This window comes from Mastigoproctus giganteus, chromosome 1, assembly GCF_048544385.1.
Source record: "Mastigoproctus giganteus isolate SK-2022 chromosome 1, ASM4854438v1, whole genome shotgun sequence".
Taxonomy (NCBI): Eukaryota; Metazoa; Arthropoda; class Arachnida; order Uropygi; family Thelyphonidae; genus Mastigoproctus; species Mastigoproctus giganteus.
In genome coordinates, this window is record NC_143575.1 from 139,963,144 (window position 1) to 139,983,964 (window position 20,821).

General features: G+C 37.5%; 1 protein-coding gene across 1 annotated transcript in view; it reads right to left on the reverse strand.

The window, feature by feature from the left end:
- Frl (formin-like protein) overlaps positions 1–20,821 on the reverse strand; it is a 708,708-nt gene that overhangs the window by 146,908 nt on the left and 540,979 nt on the right. The window contains exon 22 of the mRNA XM_090382384.1: positions 9,877–10,049. Within this exon, the coding sequence (XP_090238510.1) occupies positions 9,877–10,049 (173 nt within the window). The remainder of the gene's footprint in view (positions 1–9,876; positions 10,050–20,821) is intronic.

Genomic DNA, 20,821 nt, shown 5'->3' on the forward strand with positions numbered 1-20,821 from the left:
AGATTGACGACCTACATATAATGGGGGCGTACTTATATGACTTTTGCCGCATAGAATTGCCTAATGAGTGAGTAGATTTGCGAACAGAGAACACTGTGAAATGTCACTCAGAATGCTATGTTTCATGTAACCAATCCGAACGGTTGGCTTAAGCCACGTGGTAGGGATAAGTGAGCAATTGAAATAAGCCGATTTGTGTATGAGGATACACAAATCCTCAGGATAGAGAAAGTAATTAGTTGAGTTTCTGTGCTGGAGAGAAGTGTATTGTGTATTGCTTATTATCAAGTATTTATTAAAATCTATTAATTTTAAATCTAATTTTAAGTTTCTTTATAATTTTTAAATAATATAACACTTTTTTGCTAAGTATAAAAACTTAGGTGCTGAACAAGAAAAACGTTGTCATGGTTCAAAAGAATGGATGGAAATTAAGGTAGAGCCGAATGGAAAGAATAAAAATAGCAGACAGGCATCTTTGCGCAAAAAACTATCCATTCATGATGAGTCAATGGCACATAAAAAATTCTTAAAAACAAACGAAGAATCACAAAGGCATGTACTTCCAAATGTCATTGACAAACTGAATGATAAAGAAATTCAAACTACTGTCAAAATTTTTAATTCAATTCAGTGTACAGTCTTGTAAAAAGAAATCGGCCAATGTCTGACTTACCAGCTGAATTGGAATTACAGAGTAAAAATGGCGTTGATATAGGAGTTTCGTTGCATTCCAGATTTTTGGGCACTAGAATCGTTGAACATATTTCAAATGAAATAAAAAAGGAAATCTTTACAAAAATAATAGAAAAGAATGCCAAAATCTGTATAATAATCGATGAGTTGACAACATTATCCAAACAAAGTGTCTTAATTCTTTACCTACGTGGTGAACTTGCTGAGCCTTGTATGATTTTTATAGATCTTACTGAATTAGAACAGACAATCGCTGAATGCATTCATGGCAGCGTAATTACAGCTTTAAACAGCTATGGTTTTTCCAAAAATTATTTAAAAGAAAATCTTATTGGATTTTGTTCCGATGGTGCTAGTGTAATGTTGGGGAAAAAGTCTGGTGTTTCAACCAGACTTTTACAACAATTCCCAAACATCATTATTTGGCATTGCCCGGCTCATCGTTTGAAATTAGCATTAGATGAGTCTATAAAAAATATAAAAGAAGTGAATCATTTTGAAATATTTCTAGATAAACTGTATGCATTATATCACCAATCTCCAAAAAACCAGCGTGATATGAGGATGATTGCTAAAGAACTTGATGTGGAAATTATAAATATCGGTCGTGTGTTTGGGCCACGATAGGCAGCTTGTATCTTGCAGACAGCAATTGTGGTTTGGAGGAATTATACTGCTTTGTGCAAACATTTTGAATCAGAAGTTAAATATTCGGGATTATTAAACCGACTTTTAAATCTTGAATTTCTTAAAGATTTAGCACTAATGATCGACATCCTGCAGGAGCTCTCTTACCTTTCAGAAGCTTTACAAAGTCGCAGCATCACAATAGTAAAAGCAGATAAATTAATTATTCAAACTATCAATGCTATTGATAATTTGAAAAATTCGGAAGGAACTTATGAAACTAAAATTGAGAGCATATTGAAGTCGAAAGAATTTGAAGGAATCAAAATCGAAAGTAAGAACACATTTAAAAAATTACCTCGTGACAAATTATTAAACTGCATTGTTTTATCCTTAAAGGATCAGTTATTAATGCAACAGAGCAATTTTAAATTAAAGAAAGAAAACAATGACGATGAGGAATTGAAAGAAATTTTAAACGTATGCTACCCAGAAACGTGGAATATGGAAGAACTTTCCTCTCCTTGGCAAGAGGGTGAAAAACGAATAAGAAATTTAAGTTTTATAATAAAATATGAAATAAAAATTAATGATTTCAGAGATTTTGTCGAAGACAGTTTATGTTTAAATTCCAGTGAAATTCCCTTATCAATTAAAAAAGCCAGAAAAACCCTTGAAGCCATTACAATTAGCAATGCTAAAGCTGAACGAGCTTTCAGCGTAATGAATAACATTGTGACAATAAAAAGAACATCTTTGCCAATTAAACATGTTGCAGATATGATGACCATAAATCTAAATGGAAAATCATCGCTTTAATTTGATCCAGATCGTTACGTCAAATCATTCCTCCGTAATCATCGCTCAGCTATTGAGCAAAGCAGAAGATTGGCAACAAATATTAATACAGAAGTACATTCTATATGGCAGTTTTTGGAATAAATTTTTCTTCTATATTTGTTTAACAATTTTTTTCAGGTAAGTTGTGATTTTTTGTACCTTTTCTAGAATAGTTTGTTTTTTCTAATGTAATAATTGTTTTTATGTTCTAGAAAGTTTTGTGATTCTTTATGTTATTTGTGTTATGGGAAATATTGTACATTATTTTTTATTCGCAATATTAAAATTTTATCATGAAAAAAAAAAAAGTGTGTGTGTGTTTGCATGCATGTTGGAAGTTTGAAACTTCTTTAGAATCTTTTGAAATGTTTACTTTTCAACATGTTGAATTAGAAATTTTTTATGAAATACTGTAGAGAATGACTCTTAACAGAAGTGACGTCACTTCCGTAACCGATCAAATTCACTGGGCAGAAAGTCGGAAAAACTGTGAGCCCATTGTTAAAATATTCACAGCTCACCACTGACTTCAACTAATATCATTACTCCATGCAGTGTTCACTGATAACCAGCCCTTTATCCATAGCAGTAACTTGCCCTTAATGCCACACTGTTCCAATTTGTACAGCACAAAAATTGTTAATCCTTCTGTTTTGCTGGGAATTCAAGACATCTGTCATGTCTGTACGATGTGTATCTTAAGAAATTAAGAGCATATTTTGAAGACAGATATTTCTTCTAAACACATGCAGGCCAGGTCATGCTGATGTATTAAATCTTTTAATTCATCTAAGTTACTTCTTAGGCCTCTATAATTCTATCAAGTGATTTTCTGTATTATTTGGTTTTAGATTTAGATGACTGATCCAGCTGTTTTGTTTTTCATTGATCCTGTTTAGATTTGTTTTATTTGAAATACTGAATAACCAACGCCCATCTTATCACCAGCACGAAGCAGGAGAGCAGTATCTTCATTATCTGATTTCTCATCAATGTCCATATTTCACTATGGACATTGATGAGATTTTTTTTACTTGATGCAGGTTGAGTCTTTCTCCTTTCAACTTGTGACTTAGAGGTATTGCCTGGTGGCATAGTATTGGTAGAATTGGCTGTACACTCTGCTGTTTTTGCTGCTGTCAATGTCTTGTCATCCACAAGAAAAGACCTGGCTCATGAGAAAGGAGTATTTTAAAAAGGATTGTAATACAGTCGATTCCGGTTAATTGGGACACATCAGGACTAGTGCATTTTGGACCGATTAAGCGGCTGCCCCAATTATCCGAAGTTTTACGTAAATAGTTAAAAATACAATGTACCCCCCCCCTTTTTACAATTGGTTCAGTGTACAATCAAATCACGTTACGATGGAGTCACCATAGTAAAGTACCATTCACTATACGATGTGCAGTAAGCACCGGTCATTATGATCACATTTGTGAATTGAATTTTAATTCTATTAAACAGCGATTCTAATTAGTGAAAATAGGAGGAAGATTATCCACAGGCTATAAAAGCAAAGATATATTAAGCACAAATTTACCCTTTATTACCTTACCAATTAAAAAATTAAATGATACCGTAAAATCGGAAGAATGTACGTGATAATCGGAATAATTAATATGTACTGTAATATGTACATACCTAACTAACTAGTTGACATTTCTGTTCACTGACATTTGTGGGTGGGGGTTAAAATTTAAAACAGTAACAAGATAAGCAATCAATAACAAGGGACACGGCACACACAAATTGCAAGTAACACGATACGTGCAAGTCAGAACGGAGTAACGAGTTACAAAGCTTTAAAAAGGAATGAAGAGAAGATCTGAAAATTAATTTTTTTATATGATTGAAGATTACATGGAATTGTAAACACATTTTACCATAATAACCCACAGAATTCCAGCTGTCGGTATTATCGCAAATTCACTAAGATTGAGTTTACTATCCGTTTATGATAGATTGCACTAACAGAAAAGCCCAATAAACAGGTGAACGCTAATTGTTTTTATTGTTTTATGGTTGTGACCTCCAGACAATCGTAGCGTGATCTCCAGTGCTGTGGTCTCCTGCCCCGATTAAACGGCATTTTGTCCCAATTAAGCGAAGTAAACCCTGGCTATTTTCTCGATTGGGTTCTGTTTTTTAAGATTTGCCCCAAATAAACAGCTGCCCCGATTAACCGGTGGCCCAAATAACCGGAATCCACTGTATCTTAATATCTGTCTGTATTGAAAATTCTTCAGTGCTTTTGAATTGGTCAATAGTGTTCAATGCCTGTCTGCATATGTCTTGGTATGATACATTTTTCTCTACCTTGTACTTTAAAATTTTCTCACCCAATTTACAGGATTCGCAAACTTTGGAATATGCAGGATGAGTACCCTGACAATTAGAGCATTATGGGATTACATATGGCCAGACTGGGGATGGTCCTTTGAACCACACAGGAGACAGACAGCCACACCTTTATGGCTGCTTGAGAGTGCTTGTACTTCTGTAATCTCAAACATCTAAATGGATTTACAATACACAGATGAATCTTACAATACAGATAGCCAGCTTTGACTGATACAGGGAGATTTTTAGTACTAAAGGTAAGAATAATGTTCCTTTTAAGGGTAAGGAAGTTTGGTGAAACACAAGCAGTTGCTCTTGACATCTCCTCACATTTGTTGTTGTTGTTATTGTTATGTTGTTATTTGGAGCATTAGCAATTAGTTGCTAATGCTCCAAATAACCCTAAGGCCATATTGCTCCGGGGATATGCTGTGGTCATTCCCTGACCTTTCTGCATCCTCCGTATTGGTGGGCATGGGCTCGAACCCCGGTCTAATCAAGAAGCGTGTGCTACGCACTGCTGTTCCTGCCCACCTGGCTACGGAGCTGCCACACACACATCTCACAGGCTTTTGATTGTGTTTGGCATAAACGTCTCCTAAGCAAGTTTCCATCTTATGGTTTGCCAACTGTTTTTTGTAATTGGTTATCCAGTTTTCTTTCTGATCGCTCACTGAGGGTAATGGTAGATGACTCTCTGTCTTCTAACTTCTTCACTAATTCTGTTGTCCCCCAAGGTTCAGTTCTTTCCCCCACTCTTTTCCTCTTGTATATTAATGACCTTCTTCGATTGAATGGAAATCCTATCCATAGTTTTGCCAATGATAGCACATTGCATTCCACTTTCTATTTTAAGAAACCTTGTCCTGCTCAATCAGCTTCAACTTCTTGAAAATCTGCTACCAATTCCTTAAATGCCGATCTCCAGGTAATTCTCCAATGGAGCAAAGACAGTTGATTTCAATCATTCTAAAACTCAGTCTTGTCTTATATCTCGCAAAAAGGATTCTTCTGCTCCTATACTTATCTTTAGTGACACTCTGATTTCTAGGCAAAATGATATATCTCTTTTGGGGATTACCCTGACTTCTAATCTCTCTTGGCACAAGCACATTACAAATATTGCTTCCTCTGCATCTAAAAAACTTGGTTTTCTCTTTCGCTCTCGGCGTTACTTATCTTCCAAACACCTGCTCACTCTGTATAAATCGCAAATCTGCCCTACCATGGAATATTGTTCCCACATCTGGGGCAGTGCTCCCAAAACTTCTCTTAGGCTTCTAGATTCCATTCAGAAGTGAGCAGTTAGGTTAATTAATGACACCTCTCTAACAGTCTCTCCATTCTCTGTCTCATAGACATACTGTTTCTGCCGCATGCCTTTTCTACAGATACTCCATGGGGGCTGTTCTTCTGAATTGGCTTCTATAATTCCCACTCTCTCTTTCAAAACAATCCGAACACGTGCCGCCACCGGCCAACATCCATTTACCGTCCAACTTCAAACTCACAGAACCAACTTTTCATCTTCCTCGTTTATTTATTCAACTGCCGTTTTCTGGAAATATGTATTTCCTGAAAATTACAGTCTACAGAAGTTCAAGTCTAATATCAACAAATATCTTCTTTCATCTTCTCAACCTCCAACCCAAGCACGGTACTAAGTACTATAGGTTCTAATACCTCTCAGTGTTTGGGGTTTTAATAAAAAAAAAAAAAAAAAAAAGAACACCCTACTGTTTGGTCATTATTCTTTTGGCATTAGTGACACTTTGTGCTTTAAGCATTTCAGTGAAGTCTGAAATGGAAAAGCCTCCAAAAATTGTTTGCTTCAAGAATTGTTTGCTTCAAGAGCTGTCTAGAACGATTGGGATGAGAGGTTCCCACCTGAATGAGGTTTCATTGATAATGCATGTATGTATGATAGGAATGCAGGCAAGTCTTGTGAGGAATTTTTTTTGGTTGAGATATCTCATGTTCAAGATTTGTCCTGTAGTCACTGAGATTAAAGGGTCCATGTTTAAACCCAATACTCCCTGGATTTATGCTAAAGTTACCAGCCTCACCATGTGGAGGAGGAAGTGGAGCCACCAGTGACCAAGCAAAAAGAGGTTATTAGTTAGTGTGTTAATGAAATCAGTTATATGCATGACGAATAAAGTGTTCATCTTTTTTGATAGAAAACCTTCTTCCTTATTTAGAAGAGATAAAGAGCTTAGGAAATTGATAGCATCACTCACTTGACATTTGAGGAAGCCCCCTGTCTTGTCAACTCTTTGTGTGCTGAAGCTGGGCACCCTCAATCAACAGGATCTGTAATTCCAAAATTCCAATGGGGTTGCTGTGCATGGAAAACATTGTGGACCTAAAGTGCGATGCCACATGTAGCACCATACCTATGGTGTTAAGTATAGATTTCCCAGTGAACTAGCAAAGCAGGTTCACTGGGAAATCTATAGTATCTGGAACCATATCTATCCATTTCTGATTTGGTGGCAGAGTGAGTTGTTAGGGTAAAAAAAAAATGCCCTGCCAACCATTTTTTAAACCCACAACACACACATGTCAGTGATCTGTGTTGTTTCTATCATAAGTTTCACTGAATAATAAATAATTAAATTTTAATTTATACTCTAGCCATGGCCAGAAGAGTTTATAACTTTATTGCAACTGTTTTATTGCAGTGTATATGGGCTCAATCATGTAATGTGCATATCCATGCAAAAGGTTTTCTGGTCCAATTACTATTGGATCAGAAAATCTTTTGTTGATCACTGATTACCTACCCATGACATTCGGCACCAACAGAAGTTTCAAAACAAAACACTGTGGGTGCAACGTTGCAACACCTGCAATGTTGCACTGTTACATGGTGAATTCCATCAGCTGCTCTCGTATTAGAATGAATCTCATGATCCACTTCTCATTTGCCGCAAAAGAGAGAGAGAGAGAGAGAGAGAGAGAGACCTTCAATATGATTTATCTAGTTATGACTGCTGCAAAGTTTTGCTATCAGTTTGGCAGTTGTAGTTTCTGTAAAGGACGTACATAACAGATCATAAGTGCAGTTTTATGTCAGTAACAGTGAACACTGGATGGATTTAGTAAGCCTTGGGATAGAAGTTAGCTCAGGTTAATAAATGATACAGTGACACATGAAGCCAGTATTCACCATGAGTAAGTGTAGTTAAATACAGTGACTACTGGCTTCAGGATTTCCCAAAAGAGAAAGCATATGGTGAAAAATCACAATACATTTAAGAAATCACTGCTGCTATTTCCGAGCAGTTGTATGTCATCTCAATGTACTGTTGAAGTATAACTTGCCTAAATATTGCACTGAGGGGCATTTGGATTAGCTATAAGATAAACTATACTGTTTGATAGCATAAGGATAACTGAAAGTTTCAGTGTATTCCATATTAAAGCATTGCATTCATTAAATAAAAATGAATAGAATAATCTCTGATTTTTCCCTTATTATTAGTAATAGCCTGAAGGATGGATTTCTGGGATACCCTGAAATGATGATTATATTTTCAGTAGGTGAAAGGTGGGGGTTTACCTTAATTACTATTATGCAGAAACAGAAATTACAGTAGTAAGCTGCAATACCTTTCCTTTCTATTTTAAAATTTTGCTTACTAATGTCCCAATGAACTTCAATTTAGGCATACCCATACAGTCTGTCCTCGTATAGCACGATAGTTGCGTTCCTAGAAACCCTCGTGCAATGCAAAATCGTGCAATATAAACAACAGCCCCTATGGGAAAAGTAGGGTTAGGTGCCGACCACCCAAGATTGAACACACATTTGGAACCAAAACATTACCAAACACAATAAATAATCGGGTAATTTTAATCGTTATAAAATACTTACGTATTTTATAACGATTAAAATACGTAATAAAAATAATATTATATTATAATAAAGTATTTTTAGTATTTTTTAATACTAAAAAAGTATTTTTTACGGATAAAATACGTATTTTAATCGTAAAAAATTTATTATATTAAATAAAATAGTCGTAATAAAATACTTACGTATTTTATAATACGTAAGTATAAATTATAATACGTAAGTCGTAATAAAATATTGCTAATGCTTTTGCTTCTATCGTAAGCAAACTTGCTTTTTGTTTGATTTTCTATCCAAAGAGATGACAGCCGTTCCATCTCTTCCAATTCTTTGTGTCTTAATCTAATGAATTTTAATTACACTTTGAGTTGTTCCCGCTATGAAAGTTGTTTTTATTTTCTCTGCATTCTTTGTAATTCTCCGCGTTGCCTCATTTAGGTCTGTAGCACGTGCAATATCACATGGTCTTTCATTTCGCTCAAAGCGTTTCACAATTTCATATTTTTTCTCTATGGACAGAAGCGGACTGGCCATAAGCCTTATGGGGGAAACCACGGTGGGCCGGAGGCCGGTGTGATTTTGGCCATAAACCGTAGTATGAGGCCACTATAAGTTTTCCCGGGTAAGAATTTTTGACCCATCCGCCTCTGTTTATCGATATTGCTTTTCTTTTTTTTTCTCTCTGAATCTGCAGTGTCTTAGCCAGGACGCTTCCTTTTCACACCTTTTAAGTATTTTACTCATTTTTAGGGAATAAAGCACAATTACAAAACGAGGAGGCATGCTTGATACACATAAACAAAGCTGCGCGCGTATAGCAACTGAATAAACAACACCGTAAAGGCCGAGATACACTATTAACACCTCACATTTTACTAAAGCACATTTCTGGGGGGTTACTACCATAAAACAATAAAAACAATTTCCAGTTGCGTTTCTGCTAGTGGAATCTGTTATAAACTGGTAGTAAACTCCATCTAATTGCATTTGCGATTATATCGATAGCTGGAGTTGTTTTGGTTTTTACGTTATTATGGTGAAATGTGTTTCCCCTTCACTGATATAAAACACATAAATACATTTTCAGAATCTTCTTCGTTCCTATCGTGTTGCGTTCAGTTGGGGTGATTCCGCATTCGACTGCCATTTCTTGTAAACACAAAGGCGAATCGTGTATAAGCGAATTCGGTTCGTGTTATATAAGATAACGTTCCCCTATTTATAAATCGTGTATGATCGAATTCGTGTAATGCAAACACGTGTTATACGAGGACCGACTGTACTAAGTAGCCGGTCCTGCAGTTCCATTTTATATCAGATATTTGAGGTCCTTATAGTTTATAAGAGGAACTGAAATCACTTGTAAATTTCACTTAATCATAAAAATAAAAGAAAGTGTGTGTGTGTGTGTGTGTGTTTGCCTTTTATACATTACCTACAAATTGAAGAATTTCATCAAACTTATAAAAAACTAGATTTATTTTAATGATATGTACAGTTATAACTGTTACCTGAGCTGTTTTGGTTTCTGACTGTAATTTTTTTAATTTATCTTCTGAATTGCCCATGAATTCTCTTAGGACAGCAACATCTTTGGCATCTTTTCTTAGTAACATTTCCTTCTTGCAGAGTTCCATTCCCTTTTCTAGTTCATGAACATCAGTTAATACATTCTCCATAGAGACTAAAAAAAAACAAATTACAGAGTATTTGCAATGATTACAATACTACATATGCCATATTAGAAAGAATGAATGAATCAGCGAGTGAATGTGTGGCCATCCTCTCAAGGCTCTCTACAGAGAGAGAGCCTTGACAGGATGGCCACATTCCTTCATTCATTTATTGAAACAACTAAATTTCAATGACAAACTTGCAAAATCTTATTATGGAAAATATGAGGGCTATCTCACCTGTCAAGTAGCCAGTTTTAGGCAAAGAGAATATGGTCCTCCTACAACCTATACTGAATATTTCAAACAGCCTAGCACACAACATGTCTGTGAATATACACACTTGTATACAGACATAATATAAGGTATAGATCAAAATTTAATACCAAATTTACCAGGGCTACCCCAAAAGGGAAATGAATTGAAACACTCAGTCTCCTCCACAGATATGGGTCCCCAAAACATTGTTGTACATGTTGGTACTAATGCTATTACAAATAAAAGATCTGAGGATTTACTTAACAAGTATATGACTATGTTCAGGAAGTTATGAGTTAGGGTTAAATTTGAAAGTGTTTAGAATTCTGCCCACACACAATAGGAGGGAGTCCATAACATGAGCTGTGTAAACCAATTTGGCCCTGGAGAGACTATTCAAAGCTCAAGGGATAGAATTTGTCTGTGCTTGTTAACAGGGGACACTTTTTACAGGGATGGGATGGGATATATTTAAACAGAAGGGATTGCAGGAAGATTTGCTGATGCTACTGAGACAGTGTTAGATGGGTCAAAAAAGCTATCCTGGGGTGATATACAGAGACTAATAAATTAACAGCAAGCAGAGGTGAAAGTGAATCTTTCATTGCTTCTATCACGATATACAGCAACCTGAAAAGCAGAGTATTAGAGATTACACGGCTCATGTATTTCCTTGTCCCATGAAGACCCTTAGCAGGCCTTGTAATCTTGTTTCTGCAAGCAAAAATGGGTGCACATTTTTTTTTTTTTTTTTTACTATACGCATTTTACTATACTACATGCTAGGAGTATAGTAAAAAAAAATGATGAATTTGAAGTACTGGTAAAATCATCAAATGAAACATCGTAGGGATATTGGAAACTTGGTGCTATTTAGACATAAGGGATGTGGAATTCTAATACTGTGAGTACAATGTGTACAGGAAGGACAGGCAAGGTTGGGGTTAAGAAGCACATTGAATCTAAGGAGTGTGTCCAGATGATGAGAGGCGCCTCTGTAGCCAGGTGGGAAGGAGCAGCAGTGCATAGCTGTTGTTGTTGTTGTTTAAGAGCTATTGGCGCAAGAGCAGCTTAGGCTATAATGCACCTAATCTAGGTTAGAGTTTCATATTTCGACATTTTTTATTATGTTGTTCAGATGGGAAGCCAAGATTTTATTTTATAATTACGTAACTTTTTTGTAAATGTTACACTATTTATTTTTATATGTTTTGGTAGTATCCGATTAACTTAAGGAAAAAGAAAACGTCGGTAATATTTGGCCGGTTATCTAAAATTGTTTTGAGCATTAGGTTGTTTTGTGCGTTCGTGGTTATTTGAAAGGCTTTTATACGTTCTGAAGTAAATCTTGGACAGTTCACCATGAAGTGATGTACAGTGAGTGGAACTTGACAGTTTTGGCACTGAGGAGGGTCTTCACCTCTAAGTATGTAAGAATGGGTCATATGGGTATGCCCAATTCGCAATCGAGCAAGGATCACTTCTTCGTGTCTGTTGGATCGGCAACTGGTAGTCCACGGTCGGAGTGTTTGTTTAATTACACGAAGTTTGTTGTTACTTTGATCTTTCCAATGTTGTTGCCATTGTTTTAAACTGCTTTGGTGGATTAACGACTTGTAATCGGTATATGGTATTGAGCGGAAGGCATAGTAAGAGGTAGCAGCTTCTCTTGCTGCTTTATCTGCTCTTTCATTCCCAGTTATTCCTGTGTGGCCTGGAATCCAACAGAAACTGATCTTGTGATTATTTTGCAATAGCTTAGATACTGAATATTGTACCTGTTGTAAAACTGGGTGTGCTTTAGTATTGGCATTCTGTAAAGCAACGACAGAGCTAAGCGAGTCGGTGAAAATTATGCTGTCTGCTATCTGTTCATGTTTAATTTTGTTTACGGCCATCAAAATGGCTTGTAATTCTGCTGTAAAGATGCTGCATTCTTTTGGAAGTTGTTGGATGAGAGTACAGTCTTCAGAGTGAATCGCAGCTCCTACACAAGTTTCTGTTTTTGAGCCATCTGTGTATATGAAAGTGTAATGTTCATATTTTTCTTTGTATGCTGCATGTAGTTGCTGGTAGTTTGTTCTCGGGAGATTTGTTTTCCCCCAAGATTGGAAATGCAGGTCACACACAGGTTGAATTATAATCCATGGTGGAATGATGTGTGTAGTCGTGGTAGCTATGTTATCATAATTAAGCTCTCGGCATAACAGTAAATCTTTTAGACGGATGTTGGAAGGGCGGTTTATTCGTGGATGGGCTTGGTATACGTTTTCAAAGTACGATGAAAACAGAACCTCTCTATTTGGATGATCGGTGATGGATTTTATCTTTACAGCATAGTGTAATAATAAGTTCTGTCGTTTAAGTTGTTGTGAAGATTCATGGGCTTCTGCATATAGGCTTTGTACAGGTGAAGTGCGAAAAGCTCCAAGTGCTATACGGAGTGCACTGTGGTGTATGGGATCTAACCATTTCAGTGCACTTGGTCTTGCGGAGTCGTAAACTGGTGCTCCATAGTCCAGCTTGGAACGCACTATTGCTCGATAAAGTTTGAGTAGTGTATGTCGATCTGCACCCCAAGTTGTTGCGGAGAGAACTTTGAGTAGATTTAGCTTCTTGATGCAAGAATGTCTTAGTTGCTTAATATGTTCAAGGAATGTCAGTTTTTTATCTAAGAGAAGTCCTAAGAATCTTATGTTTGGTACAACTGGGATCACATATCCATCTAGTTTAAGTTCAGGATCAGGGTGTAGGTTTCGTTTCCTACAGAAGTGTATACATGCAGTTTTCTGTGTGGAAAACCGGAAGCCATTTGTTTGTGCCCATTGACTTATTTTATTTATTGTTCCCTGTAACTGCCGTTCTACTGTTTGCATATTCTGAGAGTGATAGGACATACTGAAATCATCAACGTATAAAGCGGTATCAACAGGTTTTGGTATACGCTCAGTTATGGAGTTTATTTTGATAGCAAAGAGGGTTGTGCTAAGCACAGACCCCTGAGGTACACCCTCTTCTTGGGTGAAAACTTTTGAAAGAGTATTCTGCAATCTAACTTGAAATGACCTGTGGAGTAAGAAATTTTGAATATATTTAGGAAGATGTCCACGTAATCCAAGGTGGTATAGGTTTTGAATAATTCCATAACGCCACGCAGTATCGTAAGCTTTTTCTATGTCAAAACATATCATTACGTGGTGCTCTTTTCGGATAAAGGCATTCCGCACACTGTTTTCTAATTTGATCAGTAAATCTAGTGTTGAACGATTTTTTCTGAAACCATGCTGTGCTGGATTGAGAAGGTTATTTCTGTTCAAAAACCATGTTAGACGAGCATTGATAATTTCCTCCATAACTTTTCCCAGGCAACTGGTTAGAGCAATTGGACGGTAGTTGCGTGGGTCAGAGAGGTATTTCCCCGATTTTGGGAAAGCAAGAATTATTGCATGACGCCAACTGTCTGGAAATTGGTTTTCTAGGAAGATTCTGTTATATAGTTCTAGTAATGCCAATTGGGATTGATCATCAAGTTGTTTTAACATCATATAGTGGATTTGGTCTGGACCTACAGCACTTTGCTTTGTCTGGGATAGAGCGTGTTTCAATTCGTAGAATGTTAAGGGTAGGTTGTACTCTTCATTATTTCTTGTGGAAAAATTCAGTTTATGTCTTTCCATTCTTGCCTTGTATATTTGAAAACTGTGAGTATATGAAGTGGTCGCTGATATTCTGGCGAAGGTTTCGCCCAGTGCATTGGCTATTTCTGACGGCTCTGCAGTGACTTGTCCATTCCAGTTTAGGATCGGAGTTGGAGTAATCGGGTATCTGCCACTCATTTTGTTAATTTTATTCCAGACAGTTTTAGATGGTGTAGAACTTGTTAATGTAGATGCAAATTTTATCCAGGATTCTTTCCTACTGGCCCGTCTAATATATCTGGCTCTTGCCCGTGCCTTCTTGAACAATATGAGGTTCTCTAAAGTTGGATATCTGCGAAAAGTATTCCAGGTTTTGTTTCGCTCTTTCTTAGTCTGCGCACATTCTGCATTCCACCATGATTTTGGATGTGTTGGAAAGTGAGACGATGTTTTTGGGATAGAGTGTTCAGCAGCTTGAATTATTTTATTTGTTATATATTGTACTGCTGCATCTAACGGTTTTTGCTTGATAGTATCAACATTTAGTTTTGCTAATGATTTATAAGTTTCCCAATCTGCTTCATTTATTTTCCATCTGGGAGTTTTGCGTGACTTGCATGTGGTTCCTAATGCCATGGTGATGATTATTGGATAGTGATCACTGCTGAGAGGATCACTGTGCACTGACCAATCAAGTATTGGAAATAGTATTGGAGAACATATAGACAGGTCTATAGCTGTAGTATTTCCTGATGGAAGATGTGTATAAGTATGTGTGCCGTCGTTCAACAAAGTTAAATCATTCTCGTCTATCCATTTTTCAATTTGTTTTCCTCTCCGATCTGTGGTTGTGTTACCCCACACAGGGCTATGCCCATTGAGGTCGCCTAGTATACAGAAGGGGGTTGGTACCTGCCTTACAATGTCTTCTAAGTCCTGTTGTAATAAATTTTGGTTTGGTGGAACATAAATTGTTATTACTGTTATGAGGGATCTAGTGGCTATGCGTACTGCAATCGCTTCAAGGGTTGTGTTTAGCGGGACAATCTGGGACGGAATGAGAGAATTTATTAGTATTGCCACACCACCATGGGTTGTGCCACCTGTTACTCTGTCCTTTCGATATGCTGTATAGTTCTTTATTAAGGTAGAGTCTTGAGGTCTGAGGTAGGTTTCTTGTAAGCAAAGACATAATGGTGCATACTGTGTAATCAGATCATATATATCACCTATGTTAGTGCGGAGTCCTCTACAATTCCACTGGATTATGGTTTTCATTATTTTGTTTTGGAGAGGTTTTCGGTCTGTTTCCTAGATGCTGTTTTAAGTCTTTCACACGTTGGTCTTTCCTTTTTCGGGAAATATGGTTTTCCGGTGTCCATATCGTCTTCCGCGAAAATCTCTAATACTGATTCATCTGCTTGGTTGGTTGCTTCTGTCTCCATTTGTTCGGTTGCCTTCTGACTTATGACATTACGTTTTCCTTGAGGGGCTTTCGATTCTGAGTGTTTTTTATCGGGAGGCACGGAAAGTGGTGTGTTGGTGAGTTTCTCTTGATGTTTTGGCTGGGAAATTGTGAGTAGTGCTCGTGCCCAGTCTGAGATAGATTTCTTTGGAGGGATTGTAAAATCTGTTTGGGTTTCTATTGTACGATGATTCGTTATGACCTGCGCGTAGGAAGGTCTGTTTAAGATAGTCAGGTGTATAGTTCTCTTAGCTTCTTGGTATGTGACAGAATGTTCCACTTTATACCGCTGAATCTGCTTTTCTCTTTTCCAATATTCACAATTCTTGGAATAGGCAGAATGGTTTCCCTTGCAGTTTGGACATTTCGATTTCTCGGATGAACAGTTCTGATTGCTGTGCTCCTGGGACCCGCAGTTGGAACAGATAGCTACACCACGGCATGCCATTTGTGAATGACCATACTTTTGGCATTTAAAGCAGCGGAGAGGATTTGGGATGTATGGTCTGATGTTACAATTTAGATATCCGGCCTTCACAGATGTAGGTGGTTTAGGAGTGTTGAACGTCAGTATGATAGTTCTGGTTGGGATAAGTGTCCCATCTCTTGTAATTTTAATCCTTCTCACAGCTATAACGCCTTGATTTTCAAGTTCATTTTTAATTTCTTCTTCGGAGACGCTGATAAGGTCCCATTCGGAAATTACTCCTTTCGATGTATTTAGCGTATTATGGGGAGAGAAGTTTACTGGGATCCCACCAAATGTTTTCATTTGAAGCAGTCTTTCTGCGTGTTTGGCATTTGCTGTCTCGACTAGAATGTCGCCTGATTTTAGTCGCTTAACATTTTTTGGTGTTCCAGCCACACTTTCTAAACATTTCTGGATGACGAATGGCGACAATTTTCCTAATGGCTGTTCTGTCGTAGAATTAAAGACAATAAAGGTAGGTGCATTAAGTGATGTTATTTCCTTTTTTTGCCTTTTGGTTGCAATAGTCACATTGTCCTCATTTTTCCGACTCAAAGGAGTCAGATCTTTGGGATTCGTGGTAATGTTTGAGTCATTCATGTTTGCTCCTTTTAGCCCTGGGAGTGAGAGCTTTTCCTCCCAGGTTTCCGGCCCCGCCACGGGGAGGCAGGAGCGGTGCCGCCTAGTGACCAAGCGGAAGTAGATTAGTGGTTAGTAAGACTAGAATATAAATAAAAGAAAGGTGACTTTCCTTTCTTAGGAACCTTTGCACTGATACTTTTCAGTAACTATATATATTTACAGAAGAGAATTAACTTTAAACTCTTGATATATCTAACACTCTTTCACTTTAGGAATCGCTTTATAATTGCACAGAAATCGCCTGATCACTAGAAACGCTTGGCACTCGGGGCCCAGTGCATAGCACACGCTTCTTGATTAAACTGGGGTTTGAGTCCGTCACCACCAAATACGAAGGATGCGGAAAGGTCCAGGAATGACCACCGCATATCCCCGGAGCAATATGGCCTTAGTTGCTAATGCTCCTAAAAACCAAATAACAAACAAACAAACAGATGATGAGGCTGGTCAGTGCAATGTTCAGTCAGTCTGGTGTGACATAAGAACTAAGAAAACTAAAATGAGAGTAAGAGCTGTTATAGGTCAAATGATTGTAATGCATATAATGAACAAGTAAAGTGGGCAAGTAGATGGGAATATTTTAAATCGGGCGACATTAACTATCCCAATATTGATTGGAACTTGTGGTTGGTCACACACAGTAGCAGAAATTTTCTGTATTTACCAGATGACTGGTTTCATCAGCATATTAGAGAGGCAACGAGGGAAAGCAATACTCGTGATCTGATTAATTTACCAAGACTACATAAAAATTACAAATAAATCACAAATTACAAAAAGACCACTACCCAGTAATTTCACAAATTACTGGATATGGTTCAATTACCATTGATTCTCTAATTAAAGATTTGTGTCTGATAGGTCAACTGCCAAGATTGCACCTGCAGGGAGATGCCGTGTGTGCTTGTGTGTGTGTGTGTGTGTGTGTGTGTGCGCGCGCGCGAGAGAGAGAGAGAGAGAGAGAGAGAGAGAGAGAGACAGACAGAACAGTGTCAGGTTCTGTCTATCAAGTTTTTCTGTTTTTAAATAAGTTTCCTCACCCGTCCAAACTGGAAGGCGGTAATTTTTTGCAAAAAAAATTAAGGAAATAAATGCTTAAAATTGGCACTAATTCGATATTTCCCCTCTTGAATACTATTTGCACATCCAAAACAAAAGTAGGTTTCTTGGTATGTAGAGGGGAAATATCAAATAGTGGTGGATGGAATCTATCCAATTATATTACGGGAGGCAGCAAAGGAGGTAAGCAAGCCCTTAGCCATAATTATGTGAGTATCCCTGGATTCAGGGGAGGGCCCTATGAGTGGGGAGATCTGAGGCATTTAAGGCCTTAAATGGATTGAGTAAGCTGAATGTTCATGGCATTTTCCCTCTTGCTGAGACTACATACATGAGGGGCATAAATTCAAGCTGAGGAAGGATGGGTGCAGGTTAGATGTGTGCAAGTTTACCTTCAGCCAATAGGTGGTTGATTGTTGAAACAGACCTCCATCTATTCTTATGGAAGTGGATGGTTTGAACAAATTCAAAGAAGAATTAGACAAACTCTCAGAGGGTATGGATGGGGTGAAGTGTGTAGTTGTTTTTTGGCTGATGCTATATAATTTTTAAGCATTTTTTCCTTGATTTTATCCTAAAATTTTCATTGAGACTAAGAGAACACATACTGATTTTTTTTTTAAATATAAAAATCAAAAAAATTAAAGTTAGAACCTATATGTCTTAGTACAGTACTTAGTATTGTGCATGGGCTACTTGTGTGAAGGCTGGGAAGACAGAAGATATTTGTTGCCATTAGACTTAAATTTCTGTAGATTGCAATTTTTGGGAAATGCACATGATTTGTATTCTCCAAAATCTTACTCACATGTGTAATGTTACCTTTTTTTTTTTTTTTTTTTTTTATTTGGTAGTTGTTGGCGCATCGGCTTCTGTGGCCATATTGCACCTCCCAAGGTTTTTGCAGTGCTTTGATCCAAGCCCGAGGCAGCAATCGAACCCGCGACCTTTGGGTTGCCGGGCAGGTACTTTACCCACTCGGCTAGCCCGGTTGGCGTAATGTTACCTGCCTTAAACAATGAAGGATGGTGGTTCCAAAAGGAGGCATTAGTATCAGTATTACAAGTGACAAAAAAAAAAAAAAACCCTTCTGACATCACCTGTCCATCCCCCTCCAATAGTTTGTCTAGTCCTTCCTTGAATTTATTCAAATTATCCACTTCCACAACAACAGATGGAAGTTTGTTCCACCAATCACCTACTTGCTGGTTGAAGACAAACGTCTATACATCAAATCTGCAACCATCCTTCTGCAATTTGAATTCATGTTCCTTCCCTCAATGTACATAGTCTGAGCAAGAGGAAGATTTCCATCAGTACTGAGTTTGCTCAATCAATTCAAAGTCTTAAACACCTTAATCAGATCACCTCACCTCATAGGTGCCTAGTCTCCAGTTGCTGCAATTTGTAGAACCAAAGCCTTTCCTAGTAAGAGCACTATTCTGTTCCCTTACTAATCTTGTTGCTCTTCTTGGCATCCTTCTTAAAATGAGGCCTCCAGAGCTGTATGCAGTACTCAAGATGATGTGGCCTGAACATTGCCTTATACATGGAGATAATCATATCCTTATCTCTGCTAGCAAAATTCCTGTATATCATTGAGAAAACACCATGAGCTGTCCTGGCAGCATGACTACATTGCTCTGAAGATTTTATATCTGACTGCACAATTATCCCCAGGTCTTTTTCATTTTCCATTACCCCGAGTATAGTACAGTTGATAAGCTACTCTGCAATTACTGCTGTCCATATACAGTACCTTAGATTTGTTAATGTTAAACTTAAGTATCATTTCTCAGCCAATCAACCCAATTTTCCTAGATCATTTTGTAGTATTATACCTTGATTACTTTCACTAATCATCCTGCCAACCCTGTCATCATCTGGCAGGGTTGGAAGGGTGATTTTCCAGAGTAAGAGCCAGAAATGCTCAGCTCTTACTCTGGAAATTATGATATGGGTGAAAGAACAAATCCAGCTCACGACTCACTGTTTCATACACAGGCTAGTACCAACTCTTCCAGATGACTTATGTGACTCACTGAATTTGGACATCAAAATTTTTTAGTTTGTCATAAAAAGTGATTTAAATACCAGGCTTTTTGCAGTTCCTTGCATGGATTTGGGAGTGGATTGTGAGTCTTCTGTTAATGTTATTCAAAGTGAAAGATGAAGAGGAAATTTTCATCTTCATCTTTCACTTTGAATAGCAAACTTGCATTTATGGACCAATAGTTTGAAACTTGGAACAACCTCAATTTGAAGTCACAAACATTGCAGTATACCATGATGTGATAAAAGTGTTTACAGAATAAAAAAATGAAATGAAAAAATCTAGCCCTGAAAATGCCTAATGCAAGCTCAGATGCCTAGCCAAAATTTTCACAACTCAATAAAAATGAAGTTTTCCAAGAACCTTTGTAAAGAGGATACACAGAACAAAATTACACAAGGGACTACCTTGCTGATGAATTCATCTGCAATTTCCCACATTAAATGTTTAGTGCCAACAAAAGCTATTGGCATTTATTTTTAATTTTAAACAGTAAAGATGTGGGGAAGCATGGACATTTCTCAGAATCTCAGAAGGCAAAAAGTTTGGAATTACTGCTCTAGCTACATTGATGGATAAAGCAAAAGCTCATCACAATGAAATGAAAACTGAAGACTGTGATTGAAGGTACTGAAACTGAAGGTAATTACCAAATAGTTGCAGAAATTGATAAATTTTTGCGACTATTCAAATGCAAAGTGCTGCTACCCAAATGCAAAGTACTGCAAATGGGTAGCAATAACTAAAGAAAAATGTACCAACTGTGTGGTACTACACTCAGGGAAGTGGAAAGTGAAAAAGACCTGGGAGTAATTGTGCAGTCGAATATGAAGTTTGCTGAGCAGTGCAGATGGGCAGCCAGGGCAAATCATGGAGTCTTGTCAATGATATATAGGAATTTTGCTAGCAGGGACAGGGAAGTGGTTATCTCGTTATACAAGGCAATGGTCAGGCCACACCTAAAGTACTGTGTACAGGTCTGGAGGCCTCATTTTAGGAAGGATGTAGAGTTGCAAAGAACGAGTACAAAGAAGGGTACAAGATTGGTGAGGGGAACAAAGGGGTGCTCTTACCAAGAAAGGCTTAAGTTCTGCAAATTCCAGTGCCTGGAGAGCAGGCACCTACAAGGTGATCTGATTGAGGTTTATAAGGCCTTGAATGGCTTCAGCAAGCTGAATGCTGATGGGATTCTTCTTCTT